The sequence below is a fragment of the Panthera leo genome, chromosome D1 (assembly GCF_018350215.1).
Source record: "Panthera leo isolate Ple1 chromosome D1, P.leo_Ple1_pat1.1, whole genome shotgun sequence".
NCBI lineage: Eukaryota > Metazoa > Chordata > Mammalia > Carnivora > Felidae > Panthera > Panthera leo.
The window spans coordinates 107,799,025-107,823,272 of record NC_056688.1 but is presented as its reverse complement, the minus strand read 5'-3'; the positions used below and the strand labels follow the sequence as shown (position 1 = coordinate 107,823,272).

The following is a 24,248-nucleotide window of genomic DNA, read 5'->3' as shown; positions in this document are numbered from 1 at the left end:
CACTGGGAGGGGTCAAGGAGACAAGGGCTTACTGCGCCCCACGCTAAGCCCCGGGGTGGTTCAGAGACAGTGAAGCCCGCGCTCTGAAGACAGACCCAGCAGACACACTGGCGACAAAAGCACAATTATGAAGGGTGGGGCCGGCCAGCGTCAGACCGGGGGACTGATGGTAGCGGCAGAGGGAAGGGCGACAAATCGGGAGCTGATGCGCCACGGAAGCTGGGACGTTTTAGGCGCAGTCAGGGTGGAGACAGCTCCGGGCCGGCGCATCTGTGACAAAGGCAGGACACAAACAGGTGCCCGTGGGTTTTGAGGGCCAGGTTGTATGCTGCAGCTCGTGTGGCGGACGTCCTGTCTGATGGCCGGTAGCTGAGGGAGCAGGGGCTCGCCAGCCCCCCTGTTAATCGCTCAGGTTTGCCTTGACCTTCATGACCCAAGAGGTTACTATTCCCCATTTCACAGCCAGGAACCTGAGACTCAGGAGGACTGGGAAAGCAAGCATAGAGGTGTGGGACTCAAATGCAGGCTGCCCAACTCCAGAGCACGAGCTCTCGAAAGTAGCCTTTAAATGTTTATTTTGGGGTGCCTGGGGGGCTCAGTTGGTTAAGTATCCGACTTCGACTCAGGTCTTGATCTTGCAATTCGTGAGTTCGAGCCCCGCATCGGGCTCTGTGCTGACAGCTCAAAGCCTGGAGCCTGCTTCGGATTCTGTGTCTCCCTCTCTCTCTCTCTCTCTCTCTGCCCCTCCCCCACGTGTTATGTCTGTCTGTCTGTCTCATAAATACACATTAAAAAATTAATAAAAAAATATTTATTTTGAGACAGAGCCCAGGGGAGAGGCAGAGAGGTGAGCGAGAATCCCAAGCAGGCTCCGCACTGTCAGTGCAGAGCCCGACTCGGGGCTCGATCTCATGAACCTCACGATCTCAGATCATGACCTGAGCTGAAACCAAGAATCGGACGCTTAACCGACTGAGCCACCCAGGTACCCCCAAAAGTAGCCTTGAAAAAGGAAAAGCTCACAGCTCGCTGTGCCCCCAAATATGAGCTATAGACTCACATCTGAGAAACCCACACTGGAGGTTAAATGCTGTCACTCCAGCCCAGGGCCTTGAAGGCTCAGTTAAGCGTCCGACTCTTGATCTCTGCTCAGGTCATGATCTCACAGTTCGTGGGTTCCAGCCCCGGGTCAGGCTCTGTGCTGACAGTGCGGAACCTGCTTGGGATTCTTTCTCCCTCTCTCTGCCCCTCCCTCCCTCTCTCTCTCTCAAAAATAAAACATAAAGGGCGCCTGGGTGGCTCAGTCGGTTAAGCGTCCGACTTCGGCTCAGATCAGGATCTCACGGCTCGTGAGTTCGAGCCCCGCGTCGGGCTCTGTGCTGACAGCTCCGAGCCTGGAGCCTGCTTCCGATTCTGTGTCTCCCTCTCTCTCTCTCTCTCTGCCCCTTCCCTGCTCGCTCACACACACGCGTGCTCTCTCTCAAAAAATAAACATAAAAATTATAAATAAATAAGACACAAACACACACCAGCTGAGAAAGCACACAGAAGTCAGGCCTCGGGTCAGACAGTCCCAGTTAGAATCCACTCTGCCACTTTCTGGAACTCTGCCTCTCCTCTCTTGAGACTATTTCTTCCTGCGCCAAATGCGATGACCCCAGCTTCACAGAGGTGGGGGCCCCTGGGGTACCAGCTCCCTTGACCCACCGTGGTTGATCGGGGTGGGGGGGTGTGGTAAGAGTGGGTGCAGGGAGCCTAGCACCCCACCCAACTCCCAGAACAAAGCAGGCAGGACCCACCCTTCCCTGAAGCAGCTCGCAGACGGGGTGGCGCCCAGGGGCCAGAGGGACGGTGGCCAAGGGGGCTCGGGGCCTGGCTTCCTGTGCGCCCAGAGGGATTGATAATTATAAAACCACGTGGGGCTGCAGCCGCCGTGGAGCGTGGGAGCCCCTATAGCGTGTTGGAGCAGCACCGACAAGGTTTTTGGAAGGAAAAACCAGGATGATGAAATCACCATATGTCCACCCATTTGGAGCTTTGGACTTTTCAAAGGACACACCCCTGGGGTGCTGGGGAGGGCGGGGGAGCGGGCATGTGGGGCTGCCAAGACTAGCTCGGGGAGTGGGGACCCTCGACCCGACCATCTCTGTCAGGCCTTCCCCCAAAGCCACCCCAATAGACACACGGTGAAATAGAACCCGAGTGCCCGAGCCGCGCGGCACGGCTTTCTGTGAGCTCTGCCCCTCCCCAACCCCCCCCCCCCCCCCCCCCCCCCCCCAACCCCAACCACACTCTCTTCCCATCAGACGCGCTCCAGCGACATCGGTGGCCATTCTGTGTACCATTTGCCCCTCACACCCGAGCTGGGCGGTTCTCCCTTGGGCACAGACGGTGGGCCCGGAGAGGGACTTGCCCAAGGCCACATGTCAGTCAACAGTAGGCATGGCTGTGTGACCCCGCAGCCAGCCTCTCATCTGGGGAAGGAGTGGGTCGCTGCTTCTGCCGGGGCCAAGGGCAAGGGCAGTCTGCCACTCTAGCAGCCAGCCTCTCATCTGGGGAAGGAGTGGGTCACTGCTTCTGCCGGGGCCAAGGGCAAGGGCAGTCTGCCACTCTAGCGAGCCCTTCAGGACCGTCTGCCGAGAGCGGCCTCCTGAGCGGGTCGTCCTCTGAATCTCACTCGACCTTGGGGAAAGGGGAGCCACGGACCAGGCTTGGGACGCCCATGATGTGGCTGTGAATGCCAGAGACCCTGGAGCCTGTCTCTCGCTTCCGGTCCCCTCCCAGACCCAGAGGGCTGTGCTCTGGGGGTGGAAGAAGCTGGGTTCCCTCCCGCTCACCTGGGGCCTCCTTACCCTGGCGGCCTCTTTTCCCTGCTAGGCCTGGGTCTCACCATCCAAGGCCCTTCACAGAAGACTATGTCAAGTTCACTGCAGTTCGGTTTTCCTCGCCCCTGTCCCCGGGATCTGGGTGCTTCGCCCTGCCCTTCCCCAGCCGGGCACCGGCCTGGAACCTGGATAAGGAGGGAAATCTGGCACCACCCCCCTGCCCCGAAGGCAGTGGGAAGCGGGGAAGTGGGGGGGGGGGGGTCTCCTCTTCAGACTCATCCGCTGAGCTGGGTCAGGATCCCGGCCCCCACACAGGGCTCCCTGGGACAAGGTCTCCGTGGCCCTGGTGGTCCGGCTCACAGAAGCTCACAGACCCGGATCTACTGGGGCAAAGCAGCGCCTCGTGCAAGAACTTGCGACTGTCAGGGCTGGAGGACAGGATGCTTGTGGAGGCTGGAGCGGGAGCTCGGGGCACAGACAGAGCCTTGAGGGGCTTTCTGACCTTGGAGCTGCAGGGGAGTGGGCAGGGCAACCCACCCCCTTTTACAGACAAGGAAACTGAGGCTGAGAACAAGGATGTGACAAAAGCAAATACAGGACCAGATAGAATCAGGTACCAGATGGGCTGGGAGTGCCGAGTGCCAGTCCCAGCTCTGCCCCATGCAGGCCTCGGCAGGACTCAGTTTTTGCTGCGTGGGACTCAGTTTCCCCTCTGCCTGTGCTATGTGGGGACGGAGTCTTTTTTTTTTTTAAAGATTTTTATTTTTTTAAAGAATTCTTCTTTCTTTTCTTTTTTTTTTTTTTTTAAGTTTATTTATTTTTTAGAAAGAGAACGCGAGCAGGGGAGGGGCGGGGAGAAAGGAACAGGGAGAATCCCAAGCAGGCTGCATGCTGTCAGCACAGAGCTGGATGCGGGGCTCTAACTCACAAACTGTGAGATTGTGACCTGAGTCAAGAGTCAAGAGTTCACTTAACTGAGCCCCCCCAGGCACCCTAAGATTTTTATTTTTTTAAAGCAATCCCTACACCCAATGTGGGGCTTGAACTTACAACCCCAAGATCAACAGTCGCATGCTCATCACAGCCGGGTGCCCCTATGGTGATGGTTTTTACAGGGACCCCCCAGTTAATGGTAGGAGTTCCCGGCATTCGGGTCACCATAAGGTGGGCTGAGCCAGCCAGGCCCCCCTGTGGGGATGGAATCTCAAGGGCGTGACCATAGCCTAAGAATTCAGCATTCCCAGAGGCTTAGGGACTTGGCCAGAGGTCACACGCAGCGGAGTGATCCGGGACCCAGAGGCCTCACCCAGTGGGCCCGTGACTGCTGGCCCCTGGGGGCTGTGGCGGCCTGGGGGCAGGGAGTCAGGGTGTCCAAGGGCGGCAGCGGGAAGTAGCCCATCTTCCCACCCAGGACACTTTCCCTCCCCCCTAGTCTTCTAGGAGATGGGCACTCGGTCCTGTCCTGGGCAGCTGGCCCTCCTCTGGTCTCTGGCGCCCCCCTGTGGCCTGTAGCGGGGCAGGCCCCACCCCTGCCCTGCCCTGCCCTGCCCTGCCCTGCCCCCTGAGGAGGGCCCAGAATGCTTCAGGTGACAGAACACCACCAGCCCCTGCTCCCTCCCAGGGGACAGAGGCAGTGAAGAGATCCCCAGATCTGGGTTTGAATCCTGCCTCCCTTCTGTCACCTGACTGACTTGGGTGAGACAGCCTACTCCATTTCACAGACGCAGGGCACAGGGAAGCCACAGGCAGGTCTCCCAGGAGACCAAAGGGGAGACGAGTCAGAAAGTCCCCTGTGTACCGCCAGGGAGGCTCATTTCGGCTCCAGAGACATTCACGGGGCGCCTCCTCCCTCAACCTGACCGTCTGGACTCCAGGAGGTCTCAGTCTGAGGGGGGAGGCAAATCCCCAAAGAGCTCTTTTAATGGAAGAACTTGTTGTCTAAAGCCACTAAAATGCCCCACCCTTTGATCCCTCCTCTTGGACGGGCCCACAGTCCCATGGCGTCTGGTCCAGCCCAGCTGGAGACAGCTGGGCAGAAATCAGAAATGCCACTGGATAGAATCAGGCCCTCCCCTCAACCACCTCCTCCAGCCCAGCTTCCACCTCTCCTTGGCCTCCGTGTTCCAGGCCGGCCGCAGGCCTCGCTCTCGCCTATGCTTAAAAAGCCTGTGGTGGAGTTGCCAGCCCAGCCCCACTCCAGGGCTTCTCCATTCACCTTCGTCCTTCCCAAGCCTCAGTATGTCCATCTGCCAAATGGGTGTAACCATCCCTGCCTCGCCTACTTGCCTCCCTAGTCCGCTGTAACGACACAAATAAAATGAGATCAGAAACTAGCGAGGTTCCCCCCCTACCTCTTGCGGAGGGGATTGGGGGAGGGTGTGTGCCAAGCGCGGCCGGCATCCCAGGGAGAGAGGGGACTACAACTCCCATCCGGCTCCGGGGTCGCGGGCGTCTCCAGCCCCCTTTCCCAGGGGGTTGAGGGAAGTTGCACTGCCCCGGGCATCCCCCACCTAGGTTAGGGGCCGGCGAAAGCCCGGTAGGGCTGGCTCTGGGGCCACGCGGAGACCTAGGTAGCCTTCCCGGCCCCGGGGGGAGACCACCCCCCTTGGCCCGGCCCAGTCAGGAGTTTACTCTTCGGGACCCGCCCCCCCACTTCCTGGCCGAGGGTTTGGCCCGCCCCCGCGCGCCTCCGCCCTCCCACCTTCACTTCCAGTCGCGTCTCCCATTGGCCGGCGCTCACCTGCCCGTCCGTCGGGGGGCGGGGCAGAGGGCGGGGCGCGACGCCCAGGTGTGGGCGCGCAGGAGGCCGCGAAGGAAGGTGACAGCGGGGAGGGCGGGAGGGGTGGGGGGAGGCCGCGCTAACGACCCGCGGACGGACGGACGGACGGACGGACGGACCGACGGGCCGACATGCGGGCGGCCCGGCTCTAGCCCGGGTGCGGGGCTCCGGCTGCAGCTATGGAGCGGCGGCTGCGCGCGCTGGAGCAGCTGGCGCGGGGTGAGGCCGGCGGTGGCCCCGGGCTCGACGGCCTCCTGGATCTGCTGCTGGGGCTGCACCACGAGCTCAGCAGCGCCCCCCTCCGGCGGGAGCGCAACGTGGCGCAGTTCCTGAGCTGGGGTGAGTGGCCCGGGCTGGACCGAGGTGGGGTGGTCCGGGGGACACCGCGCCGGGACCCTCTCCCACCCCCGCCCCCCGCGCCCTTCGCCCCCAGACCCTCCCGCAGGGAGCTTCACCCCCACGGGTTCCCCGCGCAGAGCCCGCACCGGCCCCGACACGTGCCACCGGCCCCTTTGGGCCCTCCCAGCTAGCTGCGCACCTTCCCCTCGCTCAGATTCACGCACACTCCTTCCCACTGACAGAGCCTGGCGTGTGTGCACAACACACAACTTACACGGACACACACAAACTTGGTCCCAAGTATAGACCCCAGACATGTGCTGCAGAGTCGCGTCAGGGACTCCTGGCTCACATGTCATATACCTCATGACCCTTGAGAACAAACAGTCACACACGCAGAGCCTTGTGTGTGTCACCCACCGACACGCATGCTTCCTCAGTCTCCCACGTACCACACAGACACACGCAGATACATACAGCTCAAGGAGAGATCCAGGGAGCCCCCACTTCACCCGGAAGACCACCGGAGCCACACTGGCCATTGCATTATACACTTGCCTGCCTCCACTCACAGATCCGTAGGCACTGCCCGCGTGGCAGACGTTCCCACAAACACACACTTCTATGTCTCCGCATGCAAGACCACCCCAAACTGGGCACCGGCACCAACCTCAGCCCCTTTGTCGGTGCGAGTCGCTGGCCAGGCTTCCTGAGGTCTATTTCCCAAAGCCGGGGGGGGGGGGGGGGGGGGGCGCCGGCTGGGGGTGGGTCTGCACCCCTTCCGGGTTGACTCATCCGAGTCGCCGGAAGTGGGTGACCTGGAGTAAACCTCAACCCAATGTGGGCACCCTCACCAGCCCCAGGCCTCCCTGGTTATGCCTGGCCAAGCCCGTGGAGGAGGGCTGACGGGCCTGGCCTGGAGAGCGGGGTGAGGCAGGTGTTTGCCCAGTGGGTGACGAGCATCCCCAGAACTCCTTAGCTCTGGGCAGGTGCAAGGCCTGGCCTCGGCATGGTCGGGGGCCCGTGAGACATGCCGGTGAGCTGGCCCCCAGCCCAGCCCTCTCCTCCGGGGTGAGGGCAGCCAGGAAGCCCCTGCCTCTGGTGCCTGCCACTGTCCCCGGGGACTTCTGCACCTTATTCATGTGTATCTGACAGTGTTGTCATCACCCGCTGTGACGCCTACGCGCGCGTGCGTGTGTGTATGTGTGTGTGTGTATGTTTGCACACACATGTGCTCCTCCCTGCCTGCCTCTGGCATCCCTGCCTGGGACCCCAGCATGGGGGCCTGTCTGTTGACATCTCCCGAGGTAACTGGCAGGGCGGTGACTCACTCTGCCCCTGCTCCAACTTGTCCCTGCTCCTGCCCAGAGCCCCCATTCCCTGCGGCAAGGCGAGGGGACTGGGCAGCCTGTCCCGGGAGCCTGGGTCCTCCTGACTCTAGGCCCTAGGTTTTGGTTCCCGTCTGGCGGATTGGGAGCCACCCTGGCCTCAGTTCCCCCCTGGAGCCCGCGGTTGCTGCTCCCCAGCTGCACACACAGACCTGGGAAAGAGACAATTAATTTGTCACGAGGTTTCCACACCACCCCTGCTGCGGGGGTTCTGCCTGATAAACCTGTGGAGCAGCTCTCTGTCCCACCCACAGACCCGCCCAGCTGGCAGGGAGTTTACCTGCTGGCAGGGGGAAACTGAGGCGGAGAGCCAGTCTGCGGCTACCCCCGCCCCCCCTACCGGTCACTCTTGCCTCCCTAAGTTTCCAGACTCCAGTTCCCTCCCCCAGGCCTGCGGCTTCTCCAGGCCTGGAAAAGGCCTGGGACTGGCTAGAGATGCCTCTAAAGGGAGTATCAAGGACGGTGAGAAGAGCTTCTTGGCCAGGTGAAGGCCAAGTCCAGAGAGGGAGGCAGGGCCTAGAGTTGTTGGGCTGGTCAGGCCTGGAGGAGATCTCGAGTGTTTACCCCTTCAGGTGCCAGCGTCAGGCGCCAGGGAAAGGTTTTTTTGGCTCTGTTCTTGAGTCTTGTGAGAAGCTAGGCAGACCTATTTATGCCTCCAGACTGAGAAAGCCCCACACAGGGAGCCCAAAGTGTGTCCTGCCAGGGCCCTGCAGCACCATATCTGACCTGTCCTCTGGGGCTGCCCCAGGCCTCACTCCCAGCCAGGTACCTCTGTGCCTACAGGGTCCCAAGACCAGGGCTCACAGCTCCCCAGTGGCAGAGAAGCCTCTCTGGGGACAAGGAATGTTGCCCGTCCAGTTTCCCAAGACAGGCCCAGGCCTGGTCCTGATAGGCGCCAGGAACTGGGAGCCGAGGGTGGGAATGGTATCCCCTTCCTCCCCAGGGTGACCTGGTCAGCCAGTATCCACCTGCAGGCAGGGAGGGATTACCAGTTCCATGGGCCCCTGGGATGAGGCCGCCTAGAGTCTGGGGACGGGGGTTCAGGGAACCGTTGATTTGGGGAGGCCTGGGGGCCAGGTGGTCAGCAAAGCCCGGACCCCCACCTTCCACACTTCCTACTCATGACCGAGTGGGCTGCAGCCCCTCTCAGCCCCTTGGCCAGAGGCCGCCCCTGCCCCGGTGGGGGTTGCGGCTCCCGCTTTTCCCCAGGTAAGAGAGGGAACTGGGGCCTCCCTGTAGGTTCCCTGAGCCCCACTCTGTGTCCCCTCAGCCGGCCCCTTCGTAACGAAGGTGAAAGAGCTGAGGCTACAGAGAGATGACTTTGAGATCTTGAAGGTGATCGGCCGAGGGGCCTTCGGGGAGGTGAGCAAAAGGCACGGGGTAGGTGGGAGGAGGGGGTTCGCACCCAGGCAGAGCTGACCCCGGTGCCCCCTGTGGCCTCAGGTCGCCGTGGTGAGGCAGAGGGACAGTGGGCAGATTTTTGCCATGAAGATGCTGCACAAGTGGGAGATGCTGAAGAGGGCTGAGGTCAGTGTGGGGTCCGATGGGACTTGCGCACCCTACGAGTGGGTGGGGGGGGGAGGGTGTGCTGCCATTGGGGCGTGCAGGGCATGCTGGGGAAGGGGCCGGCCTGGCCCCCGGGACGGGAGAGGATCCAACCACCAGCCTCCCCTGTTGCTTCCCCACAACAAGCCTTTCTTAGAAGCTACTGTAGTTCCCATTTTCCTTACCGTAACACTGAGGCCCGGAGCCATAAAGCACAGGCCGTGGCTCACCCGGGCAACTTCTATCCAAGCTCCTAGACTTACCTACTCTTCCTCCACCCCCTGAGCTGGTGAGGAGGGCTTCCTGGGCTCTGATCCCACCCCCGCTCCCCAAACCTGCTGCAGACTGCCTGTTTCCGGGAAGAGCGGGACGTTCTGGTGAAGGGGGACAGCCGCTGGGTGACCACTCTGCATTACGCCTTCCAAGACGAGGAATACCTGGTGAGGATACTCAGCGAGGGTGGGGGCTGTTGCCCGGGGACAAAGGAGGAGGGCCTTGGGTGCCAGGGGAGCTGGGTCCAAGGAGAGAGAGACCCTTCCTACAGGGACCAAGAGGCTTCCACTGGCCACCCCTTGCTGGGCCCGGAGCCCCTGCCTGAGCTCTGCTGGGAGCCAGCTGCCCTAGAGCTGCTTGCTGGGAGATGGTCTTGCCTTCCCAGAACCCCTCGGGACCACGAGGAGGTGGGTGGGAGGCAGGGCCCTGGGGCAGATGCCCCCCACCCTCCTCCCTGTCTGATTCTTGCCCCCCCACTCCCCCCCCAATCCCATCCAGTACCTGGTGATGGACTACTATGCCGGTGGGGACCTCCTCACTCTTTTGAGCCGCTTTGAGGACCGCCTTCCGCCCGAGCTGGCCCAGTTCTACCTGGCTGAGATGGTGCTGGCCATCCACTCTCTGCACCAGCTGGGCTACGTGCACAGGTGGGGCTCCCGAAGCCCCTGCTGCCCCGACCAGCCCCTGGGGAAAGCTCTAGAGACAGCTGAGAGTTGTTGAGCACACTCACCAAGCCCTATGCTGGGTGCTTCATGTGCACGATGCCTTTGAATCCTCAGGCCAAAAACCTCACGTGATGGGCACTGCTCTTGTCCCCACTTTACAGATGAGAAAGTCAGGGTTAGCACAGGTAAGCACCTGGCTTGAGGTGACCCAGCCGGTGGGCACCCGGGTCGTGGTTTGCACCAGGCAAGTCTGACTCCTGTGTCCCCCACGACATACGCTGCTGCCTCCGTGGCTCATTCTTATGGGTCCCTTTTCTCCACTAACCACCTTTTTCCCTCTTGGCACCCAGGAGGCCTGGCCACCAGCCTTCCCCCTCCCATGTACATGCACACACACTGGTCTTGTGGACTCGCAGGAACCCGTGTGACAATATACACGCTGGTGTGTGCACGTGCCCATGCACTCATACCCCGGAATGTGCCAGAACACACATCTACACACACAGGTCAAGCCCCGCTCTCTCCCTGTGCTCCCTCAGGGATGTCAAGCCGGACAATGTCCTGCTGGACATGAACGGGCACATCCGCTTGGCTGACTTCGGCTCCTGTCTACGTCTCAACAACAATGGCATGGTAAGACCCCAGAGCAAGGGCTGGGGACACCCGGCCTGGAGAGTTCCCAGGGCTGGAAGGAAGAAGGCCTGGGTCTAGGCCCCAAGTGGGGTCACTGGGCCAGCTAAGCCTTAGAGAGTTAGGGTGTCAGGCCCAGGCTTGGGCCTGTGGTGAGGGGCCGTCAGCTCTAGCCAAGCCCAAGGTTGTTCTCTTGGCCCCCCCACTCCTAGGTGGATTCGTCAGTGGCAGTAGGGACACCAGACTACATCTCCCCCGAGATCCTGCAAGCCATGGAGGAGGGCAAGGGCCACTATGGCCCACAGTGCGACTGGTGGTCACTGGGAGTCTGTGCCTACGAGCTGCTCTTCGGGGAGACGCCCTTCTATGCTGAATCCCTGGTGGAAACCTACGGCAAGATCATGAACCATGAGGTCTGGCCGCCAGGCTCCGGGGTTCTGGGAGGGCAGCAGAGTCCTGAGTCCGCGCGGTTGGTATGCCCGCAGGTGGGGGTGGGATCCTGTACACCCACCTGCACCCCTCCACCCCACCCCCACCCCCCACCTACAGGACCACCTGCAGTTTCCCGCGGATGCACCTGACGTGCCGGCCAGCGCCCAAGACCTGATCCGCCAATTGCTGTGCCGCCAGGAGGAGCGCCTGGGCCGCGGGGGGCTGGATGACTTCCGGAACCACCCCTTCTTTGAAGGCGTGGACTGGGAGCGGCTGGCAACCAGCACTGCCCCCTACATCCCTGAGCTTCGCGGGCCTGTGGACACCTCCAACTTCGATGTGGACGATGACACTCTCAACCATCCAGTGAGTTTGGGCCCCGCTGCAGGAGGAAAACTGCCTGCCCCTTGCTGGCTGTGGGAAACCCCCAGAGGTTCTCCAGAGCGGTTGCTGGGCCTAGGATGACGCCTTCACACCCCAGAGGCTCATGGGAATTGTGGTTCACCTGGGCCAGTTCACCTCTTCGGAGGTGGGTTGTGACAGGTGAAGGTCGTTTGACCTCGAGTGTCATTCTGTGAGCCAGAAGTCTTCCAAGGAGACTCCTGGAAGCACCTGGGAGGCCATGGCTGCAAGGGCTCATGGGAGTCGTAGTCTGTTTAGGTGGGGGCCGCGTCACCCACCTCGGTTCCATTCTTAGCAGGAAGAGGTTGGCACCCCCAGTCCCGGGGAGTCTCCTGGGTCTTGAGCCTCAGCCAGGAGCTATGCCTGTTGAGTCTGACGCTCCTTCCCCTCCTTCTGCAGGGGACCCTGCCCCCACCCTCCCACGGGGCCTTCTCGGGCCACCACCTGCCATTTGTGGGTTTCACCTACACTTCGGGCAGGTGAGTCTAGTCCTCGCATACCTAGTAGGAGGCTGGGGGCTGCCTGGCCTGGAACCTTGGGCGGGTAGCCCACTGGGACCCTGGGAAAGGGGCTGAATGGCCTGCCTGTTGCCTGGATGTGACAGGTGCTCAGGAAATGTGCTCTGAGTCCTCAGGAAGACAGCCCCTGTGTCCTGAAATTGTGGCGAAGCCATGCCTATGCCCCCTGTGGGACCTGTCCTGCATCTGGCCCTTAGAGTACCCTCTACAGCAGGCTGAGAGCATCATGAACTTGGAACCAGAGGCCTGGAGTTGAAAGGGCCCCTCCCAGCCCCCCAGCCACACTCTATGCCTCTGTAAAATGGATGGGATGATCTAGTTCCATTTGAGGGGCTGGCCTGAGACCGCAGCGAGGTCTTAGGTGAGGAGGTGTTCTGAGGTGGAAGCAAATGTGTCTTGACCTGCACTCTGAGCACCCACCGTGTGCCAGGCACGGGGGCAGCTGGCCCAAATCGCTAAGTTCTCTTCACTGTCCTTGGAAGAGGGCCTGTTATCACCTCCGATTTCCTGTGAGGAAACTGAGGCTCAGATATGTCAGGTTCACACAGCTTAGAAGGGCCAGGGCTTGAACCTAGGTCTGGGGGGGCCTTGGGGCGCTGCCCACAGGTATTCCGGGGGCAGGGCCTGGTCCGGTTCGTTTCTTCCACCACAGAGCCCAGGGCTGGGTACAGAGCTGGGGCACGGTGGGTGTTTCTTGGATGAATGAATGACCGACGCAGGAGGACGGAGGAGCCTTCGGGGGGTGGGGGGTGGGGTTTCCGCCAACATGTGTGGCCCTGCTCTCCCCAGTCCGGGCCCTGAGAGCAGCTCTGAGCAGCTGCCTGCCCTAGAGCGGAAGCTCCGTTGTCTGGAGCAGGAGAAGACGGAGCTGAGCCGGAAGCTCCAAGGTACCGGGGAACCAGCTGGAGCAGGGTGGGGTGGGTCTGACCCAGGACTAGCTACTCACCTATGGGTGCCCCCCCACCCCGCCCGCAGAGGCCCTGCAGGTGTCCTCAGACCATCGGGAGCTGGAGCGGCTACAGAAGGAAGTGCAGACTCTGCGGCACAGGCTGTCAGGTACCCGGCCCCCCACGCCACCCCGTCTCCCCCCCCCCTCCCCCCGGCCCCTCCCCCCAGAGGCTGAGCTGCTTTCCCAGCACACCTGTATCCAACCCGGGTTCCAGTCCTGGCCCTACTCCGTGGATGAGGTGTGATCTTAGGGAAGCACCTTAAACTCTCCGAGCCTGCACGTAGAAAGTGAGCCAAGGAGACCCGCTCCCCGGGCTGTGGTGAGGGCTCTGGGAGATGCCGCACGCGGAGCGCCTGGCTGAGGCCGTCAGTGCACGTGGGCCTCAGTGACAATTCCTGGCAGAGACGCCGAGGGGCAGCAAGGCCTCCTTATCCCAGACGGACGGTGGTAGCCCAGGCCGGGACTCGGACCTACGGCGGGAGAGAGACCGGCTCCTCCGGGTGAGGGCCTGGTGGGGTGGCTGAGCGGCCCAGGGCTCCACGGTGAGGAGGTCCGTGCCCTGACGCCAGGCCTTGCCCTCCGACCCCCCCAGGAGCTGGCCGAGGCTCAGGCAGGGCTGCAGGCCCAGGCGGGGGAACTATGCAGAGCCCAGGAGCGGCAGGAGGAGCTGCTCCAGAGGCTGCGGGAGGCCCAGGAGAGAGAGGCAGCCACGGCCAGCCAGACCCAGGCTCTGAGCTCCCGGCTGGAGGAAGCCCAGGATACCAGCAGGAGTGTGAGTGATGGGGATGGGCGGGGACAGCAGGAGAGCACTGCCCCCTGTGAACTCCAGTGTGGCCGTTGGGGGCCCAGGGAGCCCAGTGCTCAATGCTGGCCACACCACGTGCCTCTGCGCCCCCACTGGGGCTGGCTGAGGCCTGCGCGAGCGGATGACGGTAGGGTGGGCCGGGCCGGAGCTCCCCTGCCTGCGTTCCCGCTGTGCCTGGTAGGGCCCGAGAGTCTGTAGCGAGGCGGGCAGAGGGGTGGGATGGACAAAGTCAGCAGCGGCCCCCTCTGCACCTCGTCACAGCTGCAGGCCCAGGTGGCCACCCTGTGCCGGGAGGTGACACAGCTCCAGAGACAGCGGGAGCGAAGCATTGAGAAGGAATCTTTGCGGGTCAAGGTAGTGAGGTCTCACCCCCTTCCGAGTGGCGCTTCCCTTGGCCTGACCTCCTCCGGGCTCTCAGGGCCAGGCCTTTGTCCCGGGGGTAGAGTGGGCCACGGCTTCTCAGGCCCCTGCCCTGACCCCTCTCCGTGTCCCTCAAGACCATCCACGCCGCCTCTGAGACCAACGGCACGGGGCTGCCCGAGGGCGGGCCTCAGGAAGCGCAGCTGAGGAAGGAGGTGGCCGCCCTGCGTGTGCAGCTGGAGCAGGCCCGTGGCCACGGGTGAGCCGGGCGGCCCCGGGCGGGGCGCGGGACGGGGGCCTGAGCCGGGGGCCGTCCCGTCACTCGCTCTTCCCCAGGCTGAGTGGGAAGGAGGAGGCCCTGTGCCGGCTCCAAGAAGAGAACCAGCGGCTGAGCCTGGAGCAGGAGCGGGTGAGCACGGCAGACGGAGGGCAGACGGACCGACGGGCAGTGGGACGGACGTGGGGAGCCGCCAGGGTCTCCGAGCAGGCTGTGTCCCCAGCCCCGCGGCACCCGCAGGTGGCCGGCGAGCCATGGCGGGTGAACGGGGGCGGACGCGGGCGGGGCTCGGGGGTGCCGGGCCCCCGGGGGCTGACCCATCTTGCTCCCGGGCCCCAGCTGGTAGAGGAGCTGGAGAGGGAGCAGCAGAGCAAGCAGCAGCTGGAGGGTGAACGGAGGCAGACGGAGAGCAACTGGGAGGCCCAGATTGCCGACATCCTCAGCTGGTGGGTGCCCGGGGGCTGGCGGGGAGGGGCTGGGCCCAGGCGGGGCCGAGGGCTCAGGCCGTGACCCGGAGCCCCCTTCCCAACCAGGGTGAACGATGAGAAGGTCTCAAGAGGCTACCTGCAGGCCCTGGCCACCAAGATGGCCGAGGAGCTGGAGTCCCTGCGGAACGTGGGCACCCAGACGCCCCCCACCCGGCCGCTGGTGAGCCCCGGAAGAGCCCCGGGGGAGGGGCTGGCAGCAGCCTCACGTGGCAGGTGGGGACGCTGAGTCCACGGAAGATCAGTGACTCGCCTGAGCTCACAGCGGGGTCAGGGGCCAGTCTAGGATCTTGAGTCTGGCCGGGTGGTGTGGACAGTCTGGCGGGAGAGGCCTCTGAGGCTGCCCGGCGCCCCATCCCCCCCCCCCCCCCCCCGGACCCGGGGGCATCTCACGCGGGCGCCCCCTGGCCGCCAGGACCACCAGTGGAAGGCACGGCGGCTACAGAAGATGGAGGCCTCGGCCAGGCTGGAGCTGCAGTCGGCGCTGGAGGCCGAGATCCGGGCCAAGCAGAGCCTGCAGGAGCAGCTGACGCAGGTGCAGGAGGCCCAGCGGCAGGCCGACAGGTGAGGCCCGGGCCAGGCGCTGCACGAAGGGGCGTGGGACCCGCGAGGCGGCCCGTGCCAAGCCCTCGACCGGTCCCGTCCCCGCCCCGCAGCCGTCTGCAGGAGGCCGAGCAGCAGAGCCGGGGCCTGCGGCAGGAGCTGGCCGCGCTGCGGGAGGAGCTGCAGGCCCGTGGGCCGGCGGGTGAGTGGCCATCTGCATGCCCGTCCTGGCGCAAGTCCCCCACTCGAGCCTCAGGGTTCCCCAGGGGGTCCCCCGCCAGCCTCACGGGACCGTGGAGATGAGAGTTCTGGACTCTGCCGCTCACCTGGCTCTCTGTCGCCCAGCGCTTACTGAGCACCCGCTGCATGCGTACCCACCGGGGCCTGCTGTCATTTCTCCATTTTACTGAGGTGGAAACGGACGCTCCTGCCGGCCCCCAGTTCCCCAGGAACAAGCGTTAGGGCTGGGCCAGGGACCCCCAACCCCGGTGACCCGTGCTCTCTGTTTGCAGACACTAAGCCCTCAAATTCCCTGATTCCCTTCCTGTCCCTCCGGAGCTCAGAGGTAAGAGGGCCTGCAGGGGCTGGTTGGGAGGAGTCCCGGACAGAAGCCAGGGGCCTCGATTTCCACCCTTATCCTCAATCCCCAGAAGGATTCCACCAAGGATCCTGGCATCTCAGGAGAGGCCCTGAGGCCCGGTATGGAGCCCGAGCTGAAGCCAGAGGGCCGCCGCAGCCTGCGTCTGGGGGTGAGGACGGGCGGGAGTCCCGCATTTGGGGGGCCGGGCCCCGCCTTCTGCCTGTGCCCCCCTCACCCGCTTGCTTGCCCCTCCCCCCCCGCAGGCTGTGTTCCCCAGAGCGCCCGCTGCTGTCACCACCCCTACAGAAGTTCCTCCCGCAAAGGTCCGCACCCAGAGGGGTGGGGCGGGGTGGGGGTACCCAGCCATTCTGCCGGGTCTCCAAGGACCTGCTTGAGTCCCTCTACGTGCATTAGTCATGGCTGGCAGACCACCCTGGGGACAGCGGCAGTGGCAATGAGTCTGAGTGCTGTGACAGACTCACTGGGGCTGGGTTCACACTGCCACTGGCTCATTCTCTGGTCCCACCTGACACTTCAGGGTGGCCTCGGGGGTTGGATGCAGGGCCCTGGGAGGCCGTGGTCAGGCGTGGGTAACGAGCGTGTCCCCCTGTCCCCAGCCCGGCTCACACTCGCTGCGGCCCCGGAGCTTCCCATCCCCCACCAAGTGTCTCCGCTGCACCTCGCTGATGCTGGGCCTGGGCCGCCAGGGCCTGGGCTGTGACGGTGAGACCCCCCACCCCCACCCCACCCGCACGCCTGCCTCCCATGTGCCAGCGCCCAGTCCCCTGGAGGACGGAATGAATGGCCCGGATCCTGGCACATGCAAGCCTTCCTCTTGGTCTGGGCCTCATCTCCCGTTGCTCAATTTTTGTGGTTTTTTTCTCACTTGACGGGGAATTGGTGACAGTCCAGGAGTCACCACAGCCTCAGGGAGGCGGGAACCCGAGTCCTGGTTCCAGGCTGTCCCCACCCAGCCTCACACCATCTGCCTTTCCTGCTTTCTCCGCAGCCTGTGGTTACTTCTGTCACTCGGCCTGTGCCCCCCAGGCCCCGCCCTGCCCCGTGCCCCCTGACCTCCTCCGCACGGCCCTGGGAGTGCACCCCGAAACGGGCACAGGCACGGCCTACGAGGGCTTCCTGTCGGTGAGCTGGGGCTGGGGAGGGGGAGGCTGGCGTGGGCGGGCCGAGAGCCCGGCAGGCCCCCCCCATGCCTGCCTTTCCCACAGGTGCCACGGCCCTCGGGGGTCCGGCGGGGCTGGCAGCGGGTGTTCGCCGCCCTCAGTGACTCCCGCCTGCTGCTGTTTGACGCCCCTGATCCACGGCTCAGCCCGGCCAGCGGGGCCCTCCTACAGGCGCTGGATCTGAGGTGGGTGCCAGGCAGTGGCCGGGGACGAGGGATGCGGGTCTGGGGGAGGGAGGCAGCCAGGGGAAATGTGACCTCTGACCAGCTCCATGGACCTCCCAGGGACCCTCAGTTCTCAGCCACCCCCGTCCTGGCCTCTGATGTTATTCATGCCCAGTCCCGGGACCTGCCACGCATCTTTAGGGTGAGTCCGCCTCTGTGTGGCCCTACTGCAGCCCCTTCTTTCTGTCTCCTTCTCTGTGGCTGCCCTCTTCACACACACACATATGCCACCTCCGTCACCTCCGCAGGGGCGGCCGTGGTTGCCTCCATCCCACAGCGCGGTGCACTTTCTGCACGCGAAGCTGCCCGATCCCGCTGGCCTAGGGCCCTTTCGTGGCTTCCCATCACCCTCAGGGTGCTCCTGACTGTGGCCTTGAGGCCTCACATTTCTGACCCTGAGCCTCTTTCTGCTCTGGACACACCTTGCTTTCTCCAGTTCCCAAAGTGCCCTGTAACCACGGCCCCTCACATCCTGTTTCTGCTGTGCAGCCCAGGCCAGCCCCCAAGCTTCTCCCCGACCTGGATCATTCCTGGTGACTCCCCTCATCCCTGGGGCACTGGCAGAAACGTCTCTTCCCCTGGGGGGGCCATCTTTTACTCTTGGCCCGGGTTGGGGATGCCCCATCCTTCTCCCGCCACGGCACTGGTTCGGGGCCTGTCTGACCACCCTGCTCCGTTTGGCTTATCACCCGCTGTAAGATGGCTCCTAGCGCTGTGCCCAGCAGCTCACGTTGGTGCGAACAAGCATCATCCGGTGGAGAGCAGGAGGGGGATGTCTGGCTCTCGGCCCACAGCCCTCCAGCCTGAGTCCCTGCCCACAGGTGACGGCCTCCCAGCTGACGGTGCCCCCTGCCATGTGCAACGTGTTGCTGCTGGCAGAGAGCGAGGCTGAGCGGGAGCGCTGGCTGCAGGTGCTGGGCGAGCTGCAGCGGCTGCTTCTGGACACGCGGCCAAGGCCTCGGCCTGTGTACACGCTCAAGGAAGCCTATGACAACGGGCTGCCCCTGCTGCCCCACACGCTCTGCGCCGCCATCATCGGTGAGCCACATGCCGAGGGGGGCATCGCCCTGGGCGTGGTTCTGTGGGCAGCCTTAGCTAGGGGGCGGGGGGCTTGGCTTCTGCCACTCCATTTCTCTGTGCCTCAGATCCTGCTTTTTCTAAATAAGTCTTGAGTGAGTTGAAAAGAGCAAAGGCTCTAGCAAGAGACAGAGGAGGGTTCCAGTCCTGGTGCTCTTACCGGCAGCGGGGTGGCCACAGGGAGCCTGGAAGCAGCCGAGCCTCACGCGGTCTCCTCTGGGGAGACCTCCGTGGTGACAGCCGGAGAAGTGAGGGAGCAGTGCCTCCTGGCTTCCCCTGGCAGTGGCCGGAGCCCCGAGCCAGCGCCTGCCCTGGAGAGCTGGGGCCTCCCCCTGCACTCAGAGTGGGAGCCCCAGGAGAGACCGTGTGGCTCCTCAGGTCCTCTGTGTCAGTCGGGAGCTGGGGGGGACGAGGGCATTTATTGAGCAGGGACCGCCGTGAGCCGAACACTCACCCTGCGTTGCTTCAGCCTCAGAGCAGCTCTGGGAGAAAGGAACCATTACTGTCCCCACGTTACGCGAGGAGAAGCCAAGCCTCTGAGCGGTGACACGACTTACCCCGAAGCCCACAACTCAGGGTGGGGGCCTCTCACCTGTGGGCCTTCCCCATTAGAGCCAGCCCAGACTTTGAGAGAGAAGCGGCCAGGGATGCAGGGACAGCGGGATGGCCATCCCTGTGTCCTCAGGAGAAACTGAGGCTCGGCAAGGACAGGCGGACTGCCTGGTCTCTGGCTGCCAGATGACCTCCCCGACCCCTGATTCTCTCCCTCCCTCTACTAGACCAGGAACGGCTTGCTCTGGGCACCGAGGAGGGGCTGTTTGTGATCCACCTGCACAGCAACGGTACGGGCCAGGGTGGACCCGGGTGGGGGTCAGCCCCGGGGGGGGAGAGAGGAGGATGGGCACGGGGCTGTTGTTGACCCTGCTGGTGACGCCCTCCCTCGCCGACCCCGAAGACATCTTCCAGGTGGGCGAGTGCCGGCGGGTGCAGCGGCTGGCCGTGAGCCCCACCGCGGGCCTTCTGGTTGTGCTGTGCGGCCGTGGCCCCAGCGTGCGCCTCTTCGCCCTGGCCAAGCTGGAGAGCGCGGAGGTGGCGGGTGCCAAGATCCCCGAGTCTCGAGGCTGCCAGGTGCTGGCAGCCGGGTGCATCCTGCAGGCCCGCACGCCCGTGCTCTGCGTAGCCGTCAAGCGCCAGGTGCTCTGCTACCAGCTGGGCCCGGGCCCGGGGCCCTGGCAGCGCCGCATCCGTGAGCTTCAGGCACCGGCACCCGTGCAGAGCCTGGGGCTGCTGGGCGACCGGCTGTGCGTGGGAGCAGCCGGGACCTTCGCACTCTACCCGCTGCTCAACGAGGCCGCTCCCTTGGCCCTAGGGGCCAGTCTGGTGCCCGAGGAGCTGCCACCATCCCGCGGGGGCCTGGGCGAGGCGCTGGGCGCCGTGGAGCTCAGCCTTAGCGAGTTCCTGCTGCTGTTCGCCACGGCCGGGGTCTACGTGGACAGCGCCGGCCGCAAGTCCCGTGTCCCTGAGTTGCTGTGGCCGGCGGTGCCCACGGGCTGGGGTAAGGCCTGTGGGGGGCCAGCTTGGGCGGGGCCTGGCACCTACGGTGTGTCACACGTGTCAGAGGAAGACAGGGTCCTCCCGCCTGACCACACCCTGCTCTGCCCTCAGTGGATTGAGCCGGATCTTCCTCTCCCATGTCCCTGCTCATGCTCCTCCCCCAGCCTAAACTGTCCTTTTTATACCTGGCAAACTCTTAATCACGTCCAGCCCCAATGCCGCCTCAAGGCCTGGAGTTGGAAGGCTCTCCATAAATGACCACCACGATTTCTGTCATCGTCATTACTGCTTTCATGCTCCTTACCCCGCCTTCCCCCCCATCCCTGGCCCTTTGTTCCTCTTTGCTCCCCCACCTCTGTGTTCAGACCTCAGCCCTGCTGCTCTTAGCACCTTCCTATAATGACTGGCTTGGTACCGGGGCGGGGGGAGACTGCAGAATGGGCTGGGCCTGGTTTCTTCATCACATCCTGCACCCAGCCCGGGGAAGCACACCCTAGGGGCTACGAATGTTTGGGGGAATGAATGAGTAAATGAACGAACGAACGAACAGGGCAGTGAGGGCAACCAACACATTCACAGGTAACTGGTGTGGTGGCGTGCTGGCAGACGGGGACCGGGCTCCCTTCGTGACCGGCGGCTCTTCTGGCGTTGGGCCTGTGGATTGGGCGTAGCGCAGACGCAGTCTGTGGGAGTGGGAATCAGACTGCCCGGGGCCAGTTCCCAGCTCTCGCTCATCACTGGGTGACCTTGCCCATTACTTAGCTCTGGGGTTACATTCCATCATCTGTAAGTTAGGGATGATGGTCCTACCCGCCCAGAGTTGTTTGAGAAATAAAGGGGAAAAAATACGCCAAGTGGCTACAACTATGCCCGGCATGCGAGTGCTCCGGGACTGTGATCTCTGATTTGTTGCGGAGGTTGGGTGGGGCAACCTGGAGTCTTCAGAAGAAGGTCCTCTGGGTGGGCGTGGAAGTTACTGTGCTGTGGCCGGGCACAGGGTGTTTCCGTGACACGGAGGAGGAAACAAGCCCGCGGAGGTGCCTGACTTGCCAGGGGCTGCACAGCACAGTGTCCTGCCCTGCAGGTTATGCAGCCCCCTACCTGACAGTGTTCAGCGAGAATTCCATCGACGTGTTTGACGTAAGGAAAGCAGAATGGGTCCAGACGGTGCCACTCAAGAAGGTGAGGGCCTGCCCCGATCCCCCGGCCCTGGACCGGGGGTGCAGTCGAGCAGCGCGGCTGACCTCCGTGCCTGCCGCCTCAGGTGCGACCCCTAAACCCAGAGGGCTCCCTGTTCCTCTTTGGCACGGAGAAGGTCCGCCTGACCTACCTCAGGAACCGGCTGGCAGGTAGGAAGTGCGTGGGCACGAGAGTACGGAGTGTGCGCGCGTTCGCGGGTGCATGTGTGACCCTGAGCTCCAGCTGACGGGGACCCTGGGGCCTTGTGAGCACCGTCCGGCTCTCGGCTGCTCCCACAGAGAAGGACGAGTTCGACATCCCCGACCTCACTGACAACAGCCGGCGCCAGCTGTTCCGCACCAAGAGCAAGCGCCACTTCTTCTTCCGCGTGTCGGAGGAGCAGCGGCAGCAGCGGCGCAGGTGCGCGTGCGCGGCGCGCCGGCGGCGCGGGGGCTCGCGAGCTGGGGACGGGGCGAGGCACGGGGGCGTGTCCGTGTCGGGAGAGGGCGGGGGAGGCGTCCCCTTCGCCGCCGCCCCTACTCTCCCTCCGCCCGCAGGGAGTTGCTGAAGGACCCCTTTGTGCGCTCCAAGCTCATCTCGCCGCCCTCCAACTTCAACCACTTGGTGCACGTGGGCCCCACGGACGGGAAGCCCGGCGCCAGGGATCTGCCCCCGGTGAGTTCTCCGGGACCAATCACAAGCGTCCCTGGTGAGGCTCAGCCAATCACCGACCTTTCCGACACGCCTGCCCCAGTCGCAGCCCCCTGCCTCCCTGGGACCCGGGCCCTCCGCGCGTCTAGCCTGGGGGGTCCCCTGCGGTCGCAGCCCTTCGGTACTGTCCCCCAGCAGGCTCCAGGAGGGAAGGGCCGAGGTACCCGCGGCTCCGGCCCGCAGCGTCCCCACAGCTTCTCGGAGGCCTCGAGGCGGCCAGCCTCCGTGGGCAGCGACGGGCTCCCTGGAGACGCGGACGCCGGTAAGGACAGCCCCGCTGCTTCCATTGCCTCGATTTCCCTCCCCAAAGTTTACACCCCCTTTGGACTCCTCAAATCTGACCTTGGATTTTTGTCCCCTTCCTCATCCTGCTCCTGGAGCAGTGAAGAGGAAGCCTTGGACCTCTCTGTCCAGTGAGTCCGTGTCCTGCTCCCAGGGATCTCTGAGCCCCGCAGACTCCCTGATTCAGGTGAGCCGGTGGGGGCTTTTCCCTCCTCTGTTAAAGGACAGGTAGTCCTGTTCTGTGCTAGGCCCACCTCTGGGACCTGAAGCCAGAGAACAGGCTGAGCCCATCCCCCCCCTGGATCCTAAGGGAAGCAGACTCGCCCCACAGTGGGGCCCCAACAGAGGCCTAGAGGCAGGTTGGCCTAGGTGGAAATTTTGGCTCTGATGTCCCAGGCACACGTGTGGCCCTGGGCGAGCTGTCCAGCCTCCCTGAGCTTATTTCACCTATAAAATGAGGTTATTATTTCAGATTATTACGTAAGTGATGGCTGTATGAGGTGATGATTACTTCAGCGGGGTGCCTGGCACATGGGGGGAGTGCCACCGAAGGGGAGCTCTTTAGAGGCCCAGCCTGAGGTGGAGGGATCAGAGGAGGGGGGAAGGGGAACAGGGGACAGGGGAAGGAAGACGTAAGAGGAGCTGGGAAGGCTCCCATGCACCCTCCAGCCACATCTCCACCGTCACCCTGGCTTTAGCCACACCAAACCACTCCGATCCCCAGGGACTTGCCATATTCTTCCACACCCTCAGGCTCTTGCCCCTGCCGTCCCCCCTGCTTTGAATGTCCTTCTGTTAACATTCAGGCCACCCTCAACGCTCTGTGCTAATACTGTCCTAGGGCCTCCCTAGGGCCTGTGCCCTGCTCCCTCCACCTCTCCGTGTCAGTCCTTCTGTGCTGTGACTTTCTTCTGCACACTAGCCCTCCTCCCCCAACCACGGGCTCCTTGAGACTGAGGTCAAGTTTGTCTTCGCCTAACATAAAGCATGTTTGTTGGTTGATGAAGAATGGAGTAAAGTAAATGAGCAAAGGGACTTCGATTTGGGCTTAAGGGATATTAAGTTGGAGCTCCCCGAGTTCTTCTCATGTAGCTCTACCCCGATCTCATACCTCCTCCAAGGGCCTCCCTGCAGCAGGTGATGGGTCGGGGGAAGACCTCTGGGAGGCACTGGTCTGGTGAGGAAAGGGTCCTTCCTTCTGTTTCCCCTCCAGGTCTCAGAACGGCCCCGGAGCCTGCCCCCAGCCCCTGAATCAGAGGGTTCCCCCTGACACCCTCTGGCAGGGCCCACCCCAATCCCAGGACTGAGACACATGAGTGAGCAAAGAGCTTGAGGAATGCCATGCTCCGGCTGGCCCGGGATGTGTGGAAATTCGGACTCAGGAAGGGCCTGGGCTGGACAGCGACTCAGAGGCTGGCCTGGGTTCCCAGGACCCAGGAGACCTGACTCTGAGCCATCATCCTGCCTTTCCCCTCTGCTCCCGGCCCCTACCTTTGCTAGCCACTGGGAATAGAATGGCCCCCTTTTCTGCCCTGGGGGCCCCTCTGCCCCTGGAGTCCAGGGGTAATTGTGCCAAAGTTCTCCTTCCCAGTGTCAAGCCTCAGGAAGCCTTAAGCAAGAGTCGGGGTGGGGGTGGGTCTCTGGCGGCAATCTGGGGTCTTGGCAAGGCACTGTCCAGCCCCCAGGTGAGGCCGAGGTGGGGCATATCACAGCCTCTGCTCAAGGTTGTGGTAGGAAAGACGGACTCTGATCCAAAGGAAAGGAGGGTGGGGTGCCTGGCCGAGTAGAGCCTGCGACATCTGATCTAGGGGGTGTGAGTTCGAACCCCATGTTGGGTGTAGAGATTACTTAAAAATTTAAAAAAAAAAACAACTTTTTTTTTTTTTTCAAAGGAAAGAAGGATAGACAAGGAGCAGGGAAGATGTAGGTGAAGGAGGCTGTAGGTGAAGAAAGTGAGAGAAGGAAGTAGAAAAGACAGTGCTAGTGGCTGGCAGGAGGAGGAGGAGGAGGAGGGGGAGGAGCGGGCAGGGGAGGAGCAGTGAAGAGGAGCAGAGAGCGGATGGGAGCTGGGAGAAGAACACTGCTGATAGACTGAGGGGCCTTTCTCTCTGGGGAGGAGCTCGGTGGGGTTGGGAACAGAGAGGGGCCCTGTGAGCCAAATGTCGTTGCATCTAATCCGCCTGGGGTTGGGGGGGGGTGGGCGGGGAGATCATTCCTAGACAGGGACAGGACAGGGAGGGTATTT

General features: G+C 63.3%; 1 protein-coding gene across 3 annotated transcripts; it reads left to right on the top strand.

The window, feature by feature from the left end:
• The first annotated feature begins 5,705 nt into the window (after positions 1–5,705).
• On the top strand, positions 5,706–24,018 carry CDC42BPG (CDC42 binding protein kinase gamma). 3 transcript variants are annotated; one of them, XM_042905313.1, is made up of 37 exons: positions 5,706–5,943; positions 8,602–8,693; positions 8,775–8,858; positions 9,221–9,316; positions 9,648–9,796; positions 10,354–10,447; positions 10,657–10,857; positions 10,994–11,242; positions 11,678–11,757; positions 12,586–12,683; positions 12,772–12,852; positions 13,148–13,245; positions 13,338–13,517; positions 13,812–13,904; positions 14,048–14,169; positions 14,247–14,319; positions 14,527–14,633; positions 14,721–14,835; positions 15,088–15,236; positions 15,329–15,417; positions 15,728–15,780; positions 15,866–15,964; positions 16,059–16,118; positions 16,413–16,518; positions 16,805–16,938; positions 17,022–17,161; positions 17,261–17,342; positions 18,022–18,238; positions 19,057–19,119; positions 19,233–19,832; positions 20,916–21,013; positions 21,096–21,180; positions 21,310–21,430; positions 21,568–21,685; positions 21,860–21,983; positions 22,105–22,190; positions 23,217–24,018. In XM_042905313.1, exons 1-37 carry the CDS (start codon positions 5,784–5,786, stop codon positions 23,271–23,273), a joined length of 4,653 nt encoding a protein of 1,550 aa, XP_042761247.1. In that variant the 5' UTR covers positions 5,706–5,783; the 3' UTR covers positions 23,274–24,018. The 3 variants fall into 3 exon arrangements, with proteins under 3 accessions (XP_042761247.1, XP_042761245.1, XP_042761248.1); XM_042905311.1 differs by having other exon boundaries at positions 21,857–21,983; XM_042905314.1 differs by lacking the exon at positions 8,602–8,693 and having other exon boundaries at positions 5,869–5,943.
• The last annotated feature ends 230 nt before the right edge of the window (positions 24,019–24,248 follow it).